The sequence below is a fragment of the Mobula birostris genome, chromosome 10 (genome assembly GCF_030028105.1).
Source record: "Mobula birostris isolate sMobBir1 chromosome 10, sMobBir1.hap1, whole genome shotgun sequence".
Classification (NCBI taxonomy): Eukaryota; Metazoa; Chordata; class Chondrichthyes; order Myliobatiformes; family Myliobatidae; genus Mobula; species Mobula birostris.
The window spans coordinates 50136146-50151536 of NC_092379.1; the positions used below are offsets into that span (position 1 = coordinate 50136146).

A 15391-nucleotide genomic window follows, 5' to 3' on the forward strand; every position below is an offset into this window, starting at 1 on the left:
CCTTTCCTGACTCTTCCAACTGATCACTCGTCATTTATAATATTTAATTCGATATTTCCTCCAAATACGGAAATGAAATATGTCTCCAAAGCTATTTCGTGTAAAATTTGATACACAATTTTCCACAGGCTTGGTGTTCGCAACGGAGGCGTGAGGAAGGATAGACTACATTTCCCGGCGTGCAGGGCGCGGGGAAGGGAGAGCCGCGATTGGTGGGTTGTGGACGCAACGTCAGGCGCGCTCACGCTCTGCGTTCCTGCCACCGGAGTTGCGGCGGAGACGGGCGGCGCGAGACGAGACCACCGCGTGAGGGCTGGAGGATCACATGACCGGGGCCCGAAGGCGCCAAAGTCGGTCGATCACGTGGCGAGAAGGAGGCGGAAGCCATTTTGCGACCCCCCCCCAAGAAAGGCTAAGTACCCCGTAAAGAACCCCCTGCCCCCAAAGGAAAATGCCCCGAATAGACAACGACATTAAGCTGGACTTCAAGGACGTCCTGCTCCGGCCCAAGCGGAGCACGCTGAAGAGCCGGAGCGAGGTACATCTCCCAGGGCTCGCTGGGTGGCGGGCACCTTGGCATCCAGCTTGTAAAGGAAAACCTCGCCTCCCAGACCTGCCTGTACCCGTCTCCCCAGCTTCCAGGGACCCTCGTCATGGGACGGTGGAATGGGGACTGCAAATCCGCCTAAGCTCCCCCATAAACAAACCGAGCTTTGTTCCAGGATGGAATGCTCCCACCACAGCAATCCTTGGCTAAATGGAGCTGGGGGAGGTGGGAATGGCTGATGCCTGTGCCCGGACAGATAATTCTGGCTTGTGCCCGGATTACAATTACGCTCTCTCCCCCCCCCCGGGACATTTTCCCAGTGATTGTAAAACATTCTACAGTGGAGGGGGTTGGTCAAAAGCATCGCAGGGGCTGTTCATACCGGTGCAGGAGGGGAGGCTCTTTATTTACCCCCATCTCCTCACCACCACCATCATCCCTACAGCAGGCGGGTCGCTGTAGTCTTGGACACACTGCTGCATTTTCCCTGGTTTCTGGAAGGTTCTGCGGTGGCACGAAGGGAAAGTCTGGGGTTGCCTGGCATTCCACACTGTCCACAGGCTTTTGCTGGGGGCAGCGGTGTGGATGAGATGAGATGAATCAGGCTGGGTTGGGGTGGGTGAACCTTCTTTGCTTGGCAAAGACTTTGTCCAGATCTGTTTGCACAGGAATATCAGGAAGCCCTCCTAAGGCTCACATAAACCGGCCTGCATCCAGTCCCCATTCCGTACCAAGCTCTTTGACCAGCACCTGATCCCGTAGTCTTCTACACCTTGGATCGGATCACTCTGTAACTCAAAACCCTGCTCTCCAAGCAACGACCTTGAAAAACCTTTTCACAGCCTCTGCAATTTAACCTCATCCTTCCTGCAGCATGGTAACCGGAACTGCAGAGGAATAACTATAACCTGGGGTCCAGCCGCTGCACCCGGTACTTTATCCAATAAAAGCCGATGTGCCAAATGCTTGTAACACCATTGGTGTTGTTACTTTCAGGGATTTACATAGTGCCTCGCCCTAAACCAGATGCAGGCGTAGGATTAATAATCATCCCAAGAAGGATTTTAATGAGAAAATTCTTCACCTAGGAAGATTTGCATATCACCCCCATCACCCTTGCCTCCCTCGTCTGTCCTGCCCTTGAATAGATCTGATGACTCAGCCTCCGCAGCTCTGTGCAGAAGACAATTCCCAAGATTGCCCACCCACCTGCAGATCAAATTCCTCCAAGTCTCCTTTGTAATATGGCCCTTGTGGCTAAAGGGATCAGGGGGTATGGAGAGAAGGCTGGTACAGGGTTCTGAGTTGGATGATCAGCCATGATCATACTGAATGGTGGTGCAGGCTTGTAGGGCCGAATGGCCTACTCCTGCACCTATTTTCTATGTTTCTATGTCACCCTTTATTCCGGATTCGGATTCTACAACACCACCACCCCCCCCCCCCCCAGGGTAAACTCCTGTAGAGACCCCTCAGCTCCGTCCTGTCGCGGACCATTTCATTCATAGAACAAGAGTTGACAGTGTTCAGCCGGCCAAGTCTTGTTCCGTTCTCTTGTCATGAACCTAAGCCTCCCCTCTTGCAGGTGGACCTGAAGAGGAGCTTCGTGTTCCGTAACTCCAAGCAGTCGTACAGCGGCATCCCCATCATAGCGGCCAACATGGACACGGTGGGAACATTCGAGATGGCGAAAGCCCTGGCCAAGGTACAGTACGTGGGGTGAATGGGACTTACAGTGATTCCTGCTTTAAACTAACAGAAAATCCATAATCTGCTGATACTTGGAGTATTGCCAACAGTTTTGGGCCCCTTATCTCAGAAAGGATGTGTTGTCAATGGGGAGAGTCCAAAGGGGGTTCACAAGGATGATTCTGGGAATGAAGAGGTTAGCATATGAGGGGCGTTTGGCAGCTTTGGGCCTGAACTCCCTGGAATTTAGAAGAATGCGTGGGGATCTCATTGAAACCTACCGAATGTTGGAAGGACTGGATAGGGTGGATGTGCAGAGGATGTTTCCTATGGTGGGGGTGTCCAGAACTAGGGGACACAGCCTCAAAATTGAGGGGTGACCCTTTAGAACAGAGGTAAGGAGGATTTTTGTTTAGCCAGCGAGCAGTGAATCTGTGGAATACTCTGCCACAGACTGCGGTGGAGTCCAGGTCCATGGGTATATTTAAGGCGAAAGTTGAGAGCTTCCTGATCGGTCAGGACATCAAAGAATATGGTGAGAAGGCAGTTGTATGGGGTTAAGTTGGATCTGGGATCAGCCATGATGGAATGGTGAACAGATTCGATGGGCTGAATGGCCTAATTCTGCTTCTCTGTCTTATGGTCTTATGATGTTGTCAACATAGCTTGGCTCTTAGGCTTGTGATGTACATAAATTAAATAAGTTAATTTATTAATCACACCGCAGTTGGAAACGAACAGTGAAATGCTTTATGTTAACAGCCAACACAATGTGTGGCGGGCAGCCCACCAGTGCCAACATAGGATGCCCCCAGTCTTCAGCAGAACAACAGCTGGCCAGTGTACAAGTAACAACAGCAAAAACAAGGAAGTCTGAGTCTTTTCCCCCGAGGGAGAAGTGTCCAATGCTTGGGAGTGTAGGTTTAAAGTGAGAGAAGCAATGTCTAAGCAAGATTTACAATACCAGTTTTTTTGGGCAGAGAGCAGTGGGTGCCTGAAACGGGTGCCAGGGTGGCAGTGGAAGCATGTATGAGAGTGGCATTTAAAAGTTCAAAGTACATTTACTATTACAGCGTATATACTCGATGCAACTTTGAGATTTGCCTCCTTACAGACAGCCACAAAACAAACTTACTGACCATTTTGGCAGTGTTGACGGCTTCCTTCATCGTGTCAGCAGCTTCTTCTCAGTTTTCACTGATGGCTCTACGAGTCCCGGGTGCAGATTCAGGAATACCGTCAAACTTGGATGTAGAAGGGTTCCTCATTGCTGTTTCCCTAACAGTTCTGTTTTACCAGTCAGGGTTGCTAGCCCTGAGCTGAAACCCAATAAAACCCAGGAAATAAAAGACCATCAAACGCGTGATGTACAGAAAAAGCGAACAACATTCAGAACTGAAGCCATAAAACCATCACAGCCGATCCAGGAGCCTGTTAGGTGCAGGCCACAGCCTCGGTTCAGTACCGAGACGAGTAACCCTCAGAGAGCAGCAAGCAGTTATGAACGGACAGGGAATGGAGGGACGTGGTCCAGAGCAGGGAGATGGGATTAGTTTGGTGGGCTGAACTGGTTATACGGCACAATCTTTCATCCAGGTCTGGCCCACCCTCTGCTCTGCTCCCGGGTGTTCAGCAGGTGGGGAGGCTCCTCCTCCTTTGATTCTTATCAAATTGCTTCTGTTCCCTGAAGACACAAAGGACTTGCAGATGCTGGATCTGGAACAACTAAGCAAGAAACTGTTTTTAAACAAATCATGGAGGTCACAAAGGCCGGTCTTAAAGATAGCAGAGTCAAGGGATATGGGGATAAGGCAGGAACTGGATACTGATTGTGGATGATCAGCCATGATCACAGTGAATGGCGGTGCTGGCTCAAAGGGCTGAATGGCCTACTCCTGCACCTATTGTCTATTGTCTTATGTGCGATGAAGGTGTATCCGGCCTAGATGAACTCTACCATGGACGGTGCCAGGCCCGGCTGCAAAACGAGGAGGGTGGGGCATGGGGCTAACAACCTCATCCCGTAAAAACACAGAATTACAGAACCTCCGGAGTCCTTAACCCTGGGGGAGGAAGATCTCTAAACATCGGTTACATCTGAGGATAACTTGAAAGACCCGGCTCAGGACAGAGGACTCTGGCCAGCTGCTGCGGCGACCTATACTCCGGCAGGGGTGCTGGGGTTAAATAGAATCTCCATGAGCCAGTTGGGATATTGGAATCAGCAGAGAGCATGAGAGGTGTCCAGGAAGAGACTGGACAAGGGGAGACAGGATAGTATAAAGAAACGAGTTGGCTGAGGCAAGAGTGGGCAGAAACAGTGGGCCTGCTGTTGCTGGAGATGAAAGTGGGCTCTTACCCCTCCTTTGTCTACAGATTTGATGACAAAGGTGGAGGCAGTCAGGTTGGAGTGGGTGAGAGCTGAGAAGCCAAAGAGGCCAATGTTGTATTAGCAGGTGGAAGTGAAAAGACTGAGGAGTTGGGGAGAGGGTGTCCAGGTGGCAGGGGAGGGCTGGAGACAGGAGAAGGGGCTCCTCCTCCAGCTTTTGCCATGAGCGATGTTCACTGTGACTGCACATTCCTCGCCTGTGCCCTCCCTTGGTAAGACTGCAGACCTCAATTCCTGTGCATCGGTGGTGGAGTGGGTCGATGGTTGTGGGCAGGCTGCCAATCCTGTGTCCTGTGGTTGAAGCTGCACTTGTCCAAGTGGATTCAGCAAGGTTGGGTACGGCTGGAAACATGCTGGTGGGGTCCAGGTCCAGAGAGCTTCGATGCGACATAGCCTGGGTCCTGCTGCAAAGAACAACCCAGTCTTTGGACGGTTTAAACACTGGGCCAGATGGATTGGAAGGGCTGCGTGTCGGGACTGGAGGCAAGGGTTGGGATGGTTCTGCTCGCTGCTCCATAACGTTACTCCACTCTTTGCTGCTCTGAGGCTGTGGGCCTGCTCAAGGCTTCATGTCTGAGGACTCATGTTCATTCTAAATGCTAATTGCTTACTTTCATTGATGGCACAGTGTGTTTATTTTTCTCTATGCACATGGGGTGTTTGTGTGTCTTCATTTCAATTGGTTCTTTTGCAGTTCTTGTTTTGTGCCTGCCTGTTAGGAGATGAATATGGAGGTTGTATAATCTGTTCCAAATTCTAAAAGCTCAAAGTCCAAAATACAAACCCCATTTCCAGAAAAGTTGGGATATTTTCCAAAATGCAATAAAAACAAAAATCTGTGATATGTTAATTCATGTGAACTTTTATTCAACTGACAAAAATACAAAGATTTTTAATAGATTTACTGACCAACTTAATTGTATTTTGTTACTCCCCTCGGTAACCCGGGCAGCACCGGTCAGACCCCTGACGCCCCGCGGTAACCCGGGCAGCACTGGTCAGACCCCCGACTCCCCTCGGTAACCCGGGCAGCACCGGTCAGACCCCTGACGCCCCGCGGTAACCCGGGCAGCACTGGTCAGACCCCCGACTCCCCTCGGTAACCCGGGCAGCACCGGTCAGACCCCCGACTCCCCTCGGTAACCCGGGCAGCACCGGTCAGACCCCCGACTCCCCTCGGTAACCCGGGCAGCACCAGTCAGACCCCCGACGCCCCGCGGTAACCCGGGCAGCACCGGTCAGACCCCCGACTCCCCTCGGTAACCCGGGCAGCACCGGTCAGACCCCCGACGCCCCGCGGTAACCCGGGCAGCACCGGTCAGACCCCCGACTCCCCTCGGTAAACCAGGGAGCACCAGTCAGACCCCCGACTCCCCTCGGTAACCCAGGGAGCACCGGTCAGACCCCCGACTCCCCTCGGTAAAGCAGGGAGCACCAGTCAGACCCCCGACTCCCCTCGGTAACCCAGGGAGCACCACTCAGACCCCCGACTCCCCTCGGTAAAGCAGGGAGCACCAGTCAGACCCCCGACTCCCCTCGGTAAAGCAGGGAGCACCACTCAGACCCCCGACTCCCCTCGGTAAAGCAGGGAGCACCAGTCAGACCCCCGACACCCCTCGGTAAAGCAGGGAGCACCAGTCAGACCCCCGACTCCCCTCGGTAACCCAGGGAGCACCAGTCAGACCCCCGACTCCCCTCGGTAAAGCAGGGAGCACCAGTCAGACCCCCGACACCCCTCGGTAAAGCAGGGAGCACCAGTCAGACCCCCGACACCCCTCGGTAAAGCAGGGAGCACCAGTCAGACCCCCGACTCCCCTCGGTAAAGCAGGGAGCACCAGTCAGACCCCCGACACCCCTCGGTAAAGCAGGGAGCACCAGTCAGACCCCCGACTCCCCTCGGTAAAGCAGGGAGCACCAGTCAGACCCCCGACTCCCCTCGGTAAAGCAGGGAGCACCAGTCAGACCCCCGACTCCCCTCGGTAAAGCAGGGAGCACCAGTCAGACCCCCGACTCCCCTCGGTAAAGCAGGGAGCACCACTCAGACCCCCGACTCCCCTCGGTAAAGCAGGGAGCACCAGTCAGACCCCCGACTCCCCTCGGTAAAGCAGGGAGCACCAGTCAGACCCCCGACTCCCCTCGGTAAAGCAGGGAGCACCAGTCAGACCCCCGACACCCCTCGGTAAAGCAGGGAGCACCAGTCAGACCCCCGACTCCCCTCGGTAAAGCAGGGAGCACCAGTCAGACCCCCGACTCCCCTCGGTAAAGCAGGGAGCACCGGTCAGACCCCCGACACCCCTCGGTAAAGCAGGGAGCACCAGTCAGACCCCCGACTCCCCTCGGTAAAGCAGGGAGCACCACTCAGACCCCCAACTCCCCTCGGTAAAGCAGGGAGCACCGGTCAGACCCCCAACTCCCCTCGGTAAAGCAGGGAGCACCACTCAGACCCCCAACTCCCCTCGGTAAAGCAGGGAGCACCAGTCAGACCCCCGACTCCCCTCGGTAAACCAGGGAGCACCAGTCAGACCCCCGACACCCCTCGGTAAAGCAGGGAGCACCAGTCAGACCCCCGACTCCCCTCGGTAAAGCAGGGAGCACCAGTCAGACCCCCGACTCCCCTCGGTAAAGCAGGGAGCACCAATCAGTCTCCTGACTTGTGCCGTTTAGATAGCGGAAAAGCTTTGGGGAGTTACTCACCACAGGATTCCTGGCCTCTGAGCTGCTGTTGTAACCACATTGTGTGCAGGTCACTCCCAGGTATTTCACTTTTACAGACATCCATGAATTGATCGTGTCCGTAAGTCGGAAAATACACAAAAAAGGAGCACACGTTATGGTAACCATACCTCCACGATATTGTACTGAAAGGTATCAAAAGAACACAATACGAATAAGAAAAAACAATCACTGAAAGTGGAGAGATCGAGAGAGAGGAGGCTAATTCTGCTGTTTATTGGAACTAAACATCGGAGGCTTGAATTTAATAACATAACAGGATTCATTTGTACGTGGAACGTGTCTGGGACGGCCTCTATCCGGCTACCACAGTTGTATTTTTGTGTTCCTGTTTGTTTCTGAGTTGTGGAAGCTCTCTCCAAGCTGAAAGCTGGCTGGTTCTGACTTGTTACTGCCTGTTTCCTCTCCCAGTTCTCGCTGTTCACTGCCATCCACAAGCATTACACCCTGGAGGAGTGGAAGGAGTTTGCAGTCAGTAACCCTGACTGTCTGCAGGTAACCGGGGAGCGAGTGGCAGAGACAGGACGGGCAGACTGGGGCTCGGAGTCCCTGTTGGGAAGTATGTGTGTATGGGGGTGGGGGAGCATAAAGTGAAGGGAGGAGAAACCTAAAGAGATGAAAAAAGTTGGCACTTAGACAGCCCTTTCCTCTCCCCTGTCTCTTACTGTTTTATACAGAGTGTGATAGGTACCTGGACTACACTGCCGATACGTTAGCAGTATTGAAGAGGCGTTCAGTTAGACATGAATGGGCCGTGGACAGAGAAATACAAACCACCTGCAGGTGGATGGGATTAGTCAATAGTTTGGATTGGTTTCATAGTCAGCACAAATGTGGTGGCCAAAGTACCCATTCCTTTTCTGTGCCTTTCAGTTATCTAGTTTTAGACATCTCTATATTGGGGACAAGTTTCTTGTTATCCAGCCCGTATCTGTGTCTCATCAAGATTCCTCCTCCAACTCCCATCCTCCTCAGTTCTAAGAAGAACCATTCCACCCGCTCTAGTTCTTCTCTCATAACCAAAATGATCCATCCCAGGCCGTATCCTGGTGAATTGCCCCCCACCTTCACCATTCCCCATTCCTGTTTCCTTCTTTCTCCTATATCTGTACCTGTCCGTCACCTCCCTCAAGGTGCTCCTCCCCCTTCCCTTTCTTCCATGATCTTCTACCCTCTCCTATCAGATTCCCCCTCCTCCAACCCTGTATCTCTTTCACCAATCAACTTCCCAGCTCTTTACTTCACCCCTCCCCTTCTGGTTCCTCCTATCACCTACCACCTTGTACATCTTCCCCCCCTCTCCCCACCTTCTTACTCTGACTTCTCATCTTTTGTCCCAGTCCTGAAGAAGGGTCTCGGCCCAAAACGTCTCCAGTTTATTCATCTCATTAGATGATGCCTGGCCTGCTGAGTTCTCTCAGCATTTTGTCTGTGTTGCACAATACCCTGGTGAATCTCCTCTGCACCTTTCACCAGTCCTGTCACTGTAGTGGAAACACCGGGTGGAGATGTTAAATACTAGACACTGTAGGTTTAAGGTGAGAGGGAGAAAGTTAGTTGGGGGGTGGGGTGGGCAGGCACTGGAATTTGGGCTGTGAGTAGACCCTCCCTCTTTCCCCCACAGAATGTGGCGACCAGTTCCGGCACTGGGCCCAACGATTTTGAGAGGCTGACGTCAGTGCTGGAGTTGCTGCCCGGGGTCCACTATATCTGCCTGGACGTGGCCAATGGATACTCAGAGCACTTTGTGGAGTTTGTGAAAGATGTGAGGAAGAAGTTCCCGAATCACACCATCATGGTAAGGGCCAGACTCTGGGCTCCGGCCGCGGAGAGCAGAAAAATCGGTAAATGGTTTACTATTGTCACGTGTACCGAGGTACAATGATAAGCTTTGTTCTGTGTACCATTCATTTCACCACATCAATGCATCGAAGCAGAGCAAGGGGAAAGCGAAAAGGGAATGCAGAGTGCAGTGTTACAGTCACAGAGAAAGTGTAATGCAGGCAGACAATAAGGTGCAAGGCCATGACAAGGTCCATTCAGAGCTCTAGAGTCCATCTTATCGTATGAGGGAACCACCATTCAAGATAAATTTTATCATCAGAGTCACCACATGCAACCCTGAGATTCTTTTTCCTGTGGGTATAATCAGCAAATCTATAGAATAGTAACTGTAACAGGATCGATGAAAGATCAGGTAGAGTGTGAAAGATAACTAACAACGTAAATGCAAATAAATAGCAATAAATAACGAGAACATGAAATAACAAGAGTCTTTAATATGGGATCATTGGTTGTGGGAACATCTCAGTAGATGACTGTAGTTATCTTCTTTTGTTCAAGAGCCTGATGGTCGAAGGGTAGTAACTGCTCATGAATCTGGTGGCTCTTGAACTTCCAGCAGTGAGAAAAGAGCGAGGCCTGGGTGGTGGGGATGTCTGACGATGGACGCTGCTTTCCTACAACAGTGTTTCACATAGATGTATTCAAAGGTTGGGAGGGTTTTACCTGTGATTATGGGCTGACTTCTAGGATTTTCCATTCAAAGTCTTTGATGTTCCCATGATGCAACCAGTCAATACATTCTCCACTACACATCTATAGAAGGTTCTCAAAGTTTTCAAATGTCACGCTGAATCTCTGCAGACCATTCACTAACAGCAGAATAGAAGCTGTCCTTTAGCCTGGTGGTACATGCTTTCGCACTTTTGTGTCTTCTGCCTCATGGGGGGGGTGGGGAAGAGAGAATAAACAGGGTGAGTGGGGCCTTTGATGATGCTCGCTGCTTTTCTACGGCAACAAGGTGTAGACAGTGTCCATGTGGGGGGGTTTTGGTGATGTGCCGGACTCACCCTATCTATGTCACATGTAATTTTATATCCCTACGGGGTTCCCAGCCTGGGGTCCATGGACGCATTGGTTAGTGGTAGGGATCCATGGCATCAAAACGGTTGGGAACCCCTGCATGGGGTCACCCCTCAGCCTCCTACACTCTAACATCTTTATAACTCATCCCCTCAAATCCTGGCAACAGCTTTGTAAATCCTTTTTTACCCTCCTGACAGTTTAATCACATGCTTTGTATAACTGGGTGATCAAATCTGAACACAATAAGCACCCCACCAGCAGCCTTCACCACCCTATTTACCTTGGATATCTACACCAAAATCCCTCTTCTTCATTGTTCCCTGGGATCCTGCCATCTCTTCAAGATGTTTTACCTTCTAAAAGACAATGCTTCCCTTCAGCATTGAAATGTCCCACTTAACTAGTTGTTCAATACCTTTCCATAGCTTTATTTTATTTATTGATTGAGATACAGTGTGGATTAGGCCCTCACGGTCCCTCAAGCCCAGCTCCTAATTCAATCCCAGCCTAATCACGGGACAATTTACAATGACCAACCGGTACGTCTTTGCTTAAGAGAATGCTTCTCACAATCCACAACACCAGCAAAAACTCCTTCATGAATGTTGTGTCACTGCCTCCACTTCTCAGACCTGCTTCTTCTGATTACAGGCATCTCTGCTTACTGCTTTCTACCCTGTCCTTCCCCCTGTAATTTTGCTTTCTCTATCACGTCCTCCCTCTGCCTGAACCCAGCCCCTCCAGTCTCATTTCTAAACCCAACACCCCGGTGAGTGTCGGTTATCTCAGTCTAATCCACCCATTGTGAAGTGTGGTCGCCGAATGGGTTCTTTAGTTAGGCAAAGGCAAAATGAAACCAAGGTGAGGAAATGGAGCTGAAGACCAGTCACGTCTAATGAGAGACCATTGAGGGGTGAGTTATACGGAGAGACTGGATAAACTGGGACTGGGTTTACTGGAGCGAAGGGCACTGAGGGCAGACCTACAGAGGTGTATAAAATCATGAGGGTGTAGATGAGGTGAATAGTGACAATCTAAACCTAAATCTAATTGGGGCTGAGAGGGGAAAGATGTAAAGGAGACCTGAGGGGCAAGTTTTTCCACACAGAGGTCGGTAGATATACGGAATTATCTGCCAGAGGAAGTAAGAGTGGCAGCGAGCGTTCTGACGGTAAAGGACATTTTGACAAGTACCATGGATAGGAATGGTTTGGAGGGATACGGGCAATGGGACTATTTCAGGTAATCAGCGTGGTCAACATGGATGGGTTGGGCAGAAGGGCCCGTTTCTGTGCTGGAAAACTGTGACTGTATGTCCTGTAATGCGGATCCGGTGTCACTTACATAAGGACTACTCCTGATGGACCTTTGCGAACGACTGCTTCTTCTCACTGACCGTCTGTGCGGCCGTAGGCCAGCACCATCGGGTTTGGGTCCGTGTAGCTGTCATTGAAGCCGGTGTTGCAGGGCCACAGGAATGGCTCCAACCGCAGCGGAAGTGACAAGACCTCAAGACCACGGAAGGTGGATTGGGCTCTGGGGTCCCAGTTCCTTCGAATGGACCTGTAGAGCTGCTTTCCCTGGAGTGTCGGAGGCTGAGCTGGGACCTGGTGGGTTTATTGAATTGAGAGGTATAGAGAATCAGCACTAGAGGATATGTCAAGTACTACAGGATATGTGTTTAAGGTGAGAAGGTGAAAGCTTCAAGTTGTTCTTTTGCCACAGAGAGTGGTGGGTGCCTGGAATGGTCAGCCAGGGGAGGGGGTGAAGGTCAACACGTGAATAAGCAAGGAATGTAGCTATATTCCATCAGGAGTTTGAAAGGAGTTGGAATTTCACCAAAATCACTCTTAAGTTTCTACAGATATACCCTGGAGAGCATTCTAACGGGCCGCATCACCGTCTGATGGGGGGGTGGGGTTGGGGAGCTACTGCACGGGATCAAAGTAAGCTGCAGAGAGTCATCTCCATCATGGGAACGAGCCTCAGTAGTATCCAGGACATCTTCAAGGACCAGTCCCTCAGGAAGGCTGCATCCATCATTAAGGACCCCTCATCACCCAACACATGCCCTCTTCTCATTGTTACCATCGGGAAGGAGGTACAGGAGCCTGAAGGTACACACTCAGTGATTCAGGAATGGCTTCTTTCCCTCTGCCATCCGATTTCTAAGTGAACATTGAACCCATGTACACTACCTCACTACTTTTCATATTTCTATTTTTTTGAACTATTTATTTAATTTAATGATGTAATATACATATACTGTATATACTTAGTGTAATTGGCAGTCTGTTTTCTATTTTGTACTGCTATCGCAAACTTAACAAATTTCATGACCTATGGTGTGATATTAAACCTGATTTTGATTCTAAAAGAGGTTTAGTTTAATTTGATATCACGTTCAATGCAGACATCACAGCCTGAAGGGCCTGTTCCTGTGCTATGTGGTTCCTCAATGTCCCACACAATTCATGTCTCCATAATTATGCACTCTGACAATAGGATAGTACCATGGATGAGCTGGGCCGAGAGGCCTGTTTTTATGCCGTATTACCATGACTCTTACTGTCTCACTGCTACCTGTAAATAGTTTGTACGTTCTCCCCATGATTGCGGTGGTTTCCTCCGGGTGCTCTGGTTTCTTCCCACAGTCCAAAGATGTATCGGTGGTTGGTAGGTTAATTGGTTTTTGTAAATTGTCCTGTGATGTTGGTTAGAATGAAAATGAGGGTTGCTGGGCAATGGGAGGGGTCTATAAATGAATAAATAAATATTTGCTTCAGGGTGTGGGTAAAGGGAGTTTAAAGTTGACTGGGTGGAAACCAGAACACCCAGGAGAAACCTGTGCAGTGACTGGAAGTAAACTGCCCATGGACAGCACCAGAGCTGGGATGAATCACGGTCTCTGGAGTTTCAAAGCAGCAGCTCAAGGAGCTTATTGGCTATGGCTCAATGAGTTTTGTTGTAGTTAACTAGTGAGCACTGCAGAAGTAATCCCATTAATCCTCTCCCAGCTTCAGCCCTTTGATCACTAACCTGTCCTGTACATTTTATCTTCCCAGGCAGGAAATGTGGTGACTGGTGAGATGGTGGAGGAACTCATCTTGGCTGGAGCTGACATCATCAAAGTTGGCATCGGACCAGGTATTTACAGGAAAGAAGGAATCTACTGGGATTTGGGACTGTCAGGATTGGGCAAAATAATTAGATTAGATTAGATTCAACTTTATTGTCATTGTGCCGAGTACAGATACAAAGCCAATGAAATGCAGTTAGCATCTGACCAGGAATGTAAAGAATAGTGTTGTTTACAAAATAACTGTGAATAAAAAGTAAGTGCTACAGCACACAAATATAAAAGTACTGAGACAGTACAATATGGATGCAATACTGCTTAGCACTGTGATGTGAGGTTCAGCAGGGTCACAGCCTCAGGGAAGAAGCTCTTCCTGTGCCTGCTGGTGCAGGAGCCGAGGCTCCTGTAGCACCCACCGGATGGGAGGAGAGTAAAAAGTCCATGGTTAGAGTGAGATGCATCCTTGATAATGCTTTTTACCCTGCCCAGGCGGCGTTTATGTTAGATGTTCTCAATGGTGGGCAATTGGGTGCCCATAATCCGCTGGGCAGTTTTCACCACACGCTGGGGTGCTTTGCAGTCCGATATGGGACAATTGCCATACCACACTGAGATGCAGTTGGTGAGTGTGCTCTCAATGGTACAGCGGTAAAAGTCCATCAGTATCCTGGGACAGAGGTGAGCTTTCTTGATGCTCCACAGGAAATAAAGGATAACCGTGATGGGTGGACGCTGCAACTATTTGGTTTTGCTTGAACAAATGGACCCAGACTCGGTAGTTCCTCCGAGACTCACTTTATTGTTAATACAGAGAAGAAAAATAGAGAGTTGCAAGAAATGCTTTATATTGTACACTACCTACACCACCAATAGGTGGGGCTAACTTAAACAACCCCTATTAGTCTCATCAAGAGAGATGAGACAATTGGGTTCCTTGGAGTTCAAAAGAATGAGGGGTAACCTAATTCAAATATATAAGATCTGAAAGGGCTTGACAGGGAGGCATTGTGATATTTTCACTTCTAGGAGAGAGAAGCAAGAGGTCATTTAAGCTGAGGTGTATAGACACCTCTCCCTCAGAGTGAGGTGAATCCCAGGGATTCTCTGCCTCTGAGAATGCTGGAGGCCGGATTGCTGGATATCACGAAGGTGCTGGTAAATACAGGTTCTCCCTGGTTGACAAATGCACAACTGACGTACATCCTGTATGTATAAATGAGTATTTGGAAGACTGGCGGGATGTGTTTGTCAGCAGCTGCAGGCCTGCAAACGCCTCCTGCTGCGTGGGAACTCGGCCGGAGGTCCCGTTTCTAACTTAGAAACTGTTGGGGATATGGATGTTGTAAGCTGGAAAGGACCTGTATTTGAAAGATGATGAATTGTGGGTTTCGGGGAACTCGCACAGAAGAGGAGATGGGGCCAGCAAAGCTCAGCCATCATCAGGGGAAAACTGAGTTGGCCTACTGCTGTTCATCTTCCTGTGTAATACACAGCAACTCAGCACATCTTATCCAAACATCTAACATTAAATCATAACAAGTTAAGTGTAAAACGCAGTTAAGATCACGCCTCAATCTTCTTAGAAGGAGAACACTGTTATTAGAATTGGCCACTTCTTACCCTAGATTTCTTACACTCAGAGGCTACTCAGTGTATTTCGATATGTTTGTGGTCTTCTGCTGCTATTGCCCACCCTCTTCAAGGTTCAATGTGTTATCTGTTCAGAGATGCTGTTCTGCACACCTCTGCTGCAACACATTATTTGAGTTACTGTCACCTTCTTGTCAGCTTGAACCAATCTAGTCATTCTCCTCTGACCTCTCGTTAACAAGGTGGTCAAAGGTTCATTTTACTTTCAATGCATGCTGAATACAACTCAGATTTCTCTTGTCGAGGTAGTCATAAAATACAGAAATCCATATAAGTAGTTGAAAGAAAGACAGCAATCGCCCCCCCCCCCAGCACAAAAAGAAACATAAACTCACAAACAACAGGAATTCTGCAGATGCTGGAAATTCAAGCAACACACATCAAAGTTGCTGGTGAACACAGTAGGCCAGGCAGCATCTGTAGGAAGAGGTCTCGG

At 49.9% G+C, this 15391-nt stretch overlaps 2 protein-coding genes across 2 annotated transcripts in view; both read left to right on the plus strand.

Moving 5' to 3' along the window:
* Positions 1 to 231: 231 nt before the first annotated feature.
* LOC140203994 (GMP reductase 2-like) lies at positions 232 to 13462 on the plus strand. The gene is made up of 5 exons (XM_072270212.1): positions 232 to 538; positions 2133 to 2252; positions 7770 to 7853; positions 8983 to 9156; positions 13292 to 13462. Exons 1-5 carry the CDS (start codon positions 452 to 454, stop codon positions 13445 to 13447), a joined length of 621 nt encoding a protein of 206 aa, XP_072126313.1. The 5' UTR covers positions 232 to 451; the 3' UTR covers positions 13448 to 13462.
* A 959-nt stretch (positions 13463 to 14421) lies between these two features.
* The window catches only part of LOC140203673 (uncharacterized), a 76190-nt gene continuing 75220 nt past the window's right edge, over positions 14422 to 15391 (plus strand). The window contains exon 1 of the mRNA XM_072269721.1: positions 14422 to 14510. Coding sequence (XP_072125822.1) covers positions 14422 to 14510 — 89 coding nt within the window. The remainder of the gene's footprint in view (positions 14511 to 15391) is intronic.

What these genes read in the sequence shown, in the direction of transcription:
- LOC140203994 (XM_072270212.1), top strand. Translation starts at nt 452, where the DNA reads ATGCCCCGAATAGACAACGACATTAAGCTGGACTTCAAGGACGTCCTG. An exon ending in TGGCGAAAGCCCTGGCCAAG is followed by an intron (nt 2,253 to 7,769) that starts GTACAGTACGTG and finishes TTCCTCTCCCAG; the next exon opens with TTCTCGCTGTTCACTGCCAT. An exon ending in TCCCGAATCACACCATCATG is followed by an intron (nt 9,157 to 13,291) that starts GTAAGGGCCAGA and finishes TTATCTTCCCAG; the next exon opens with GCAGGAAATGTGGTGACTGG.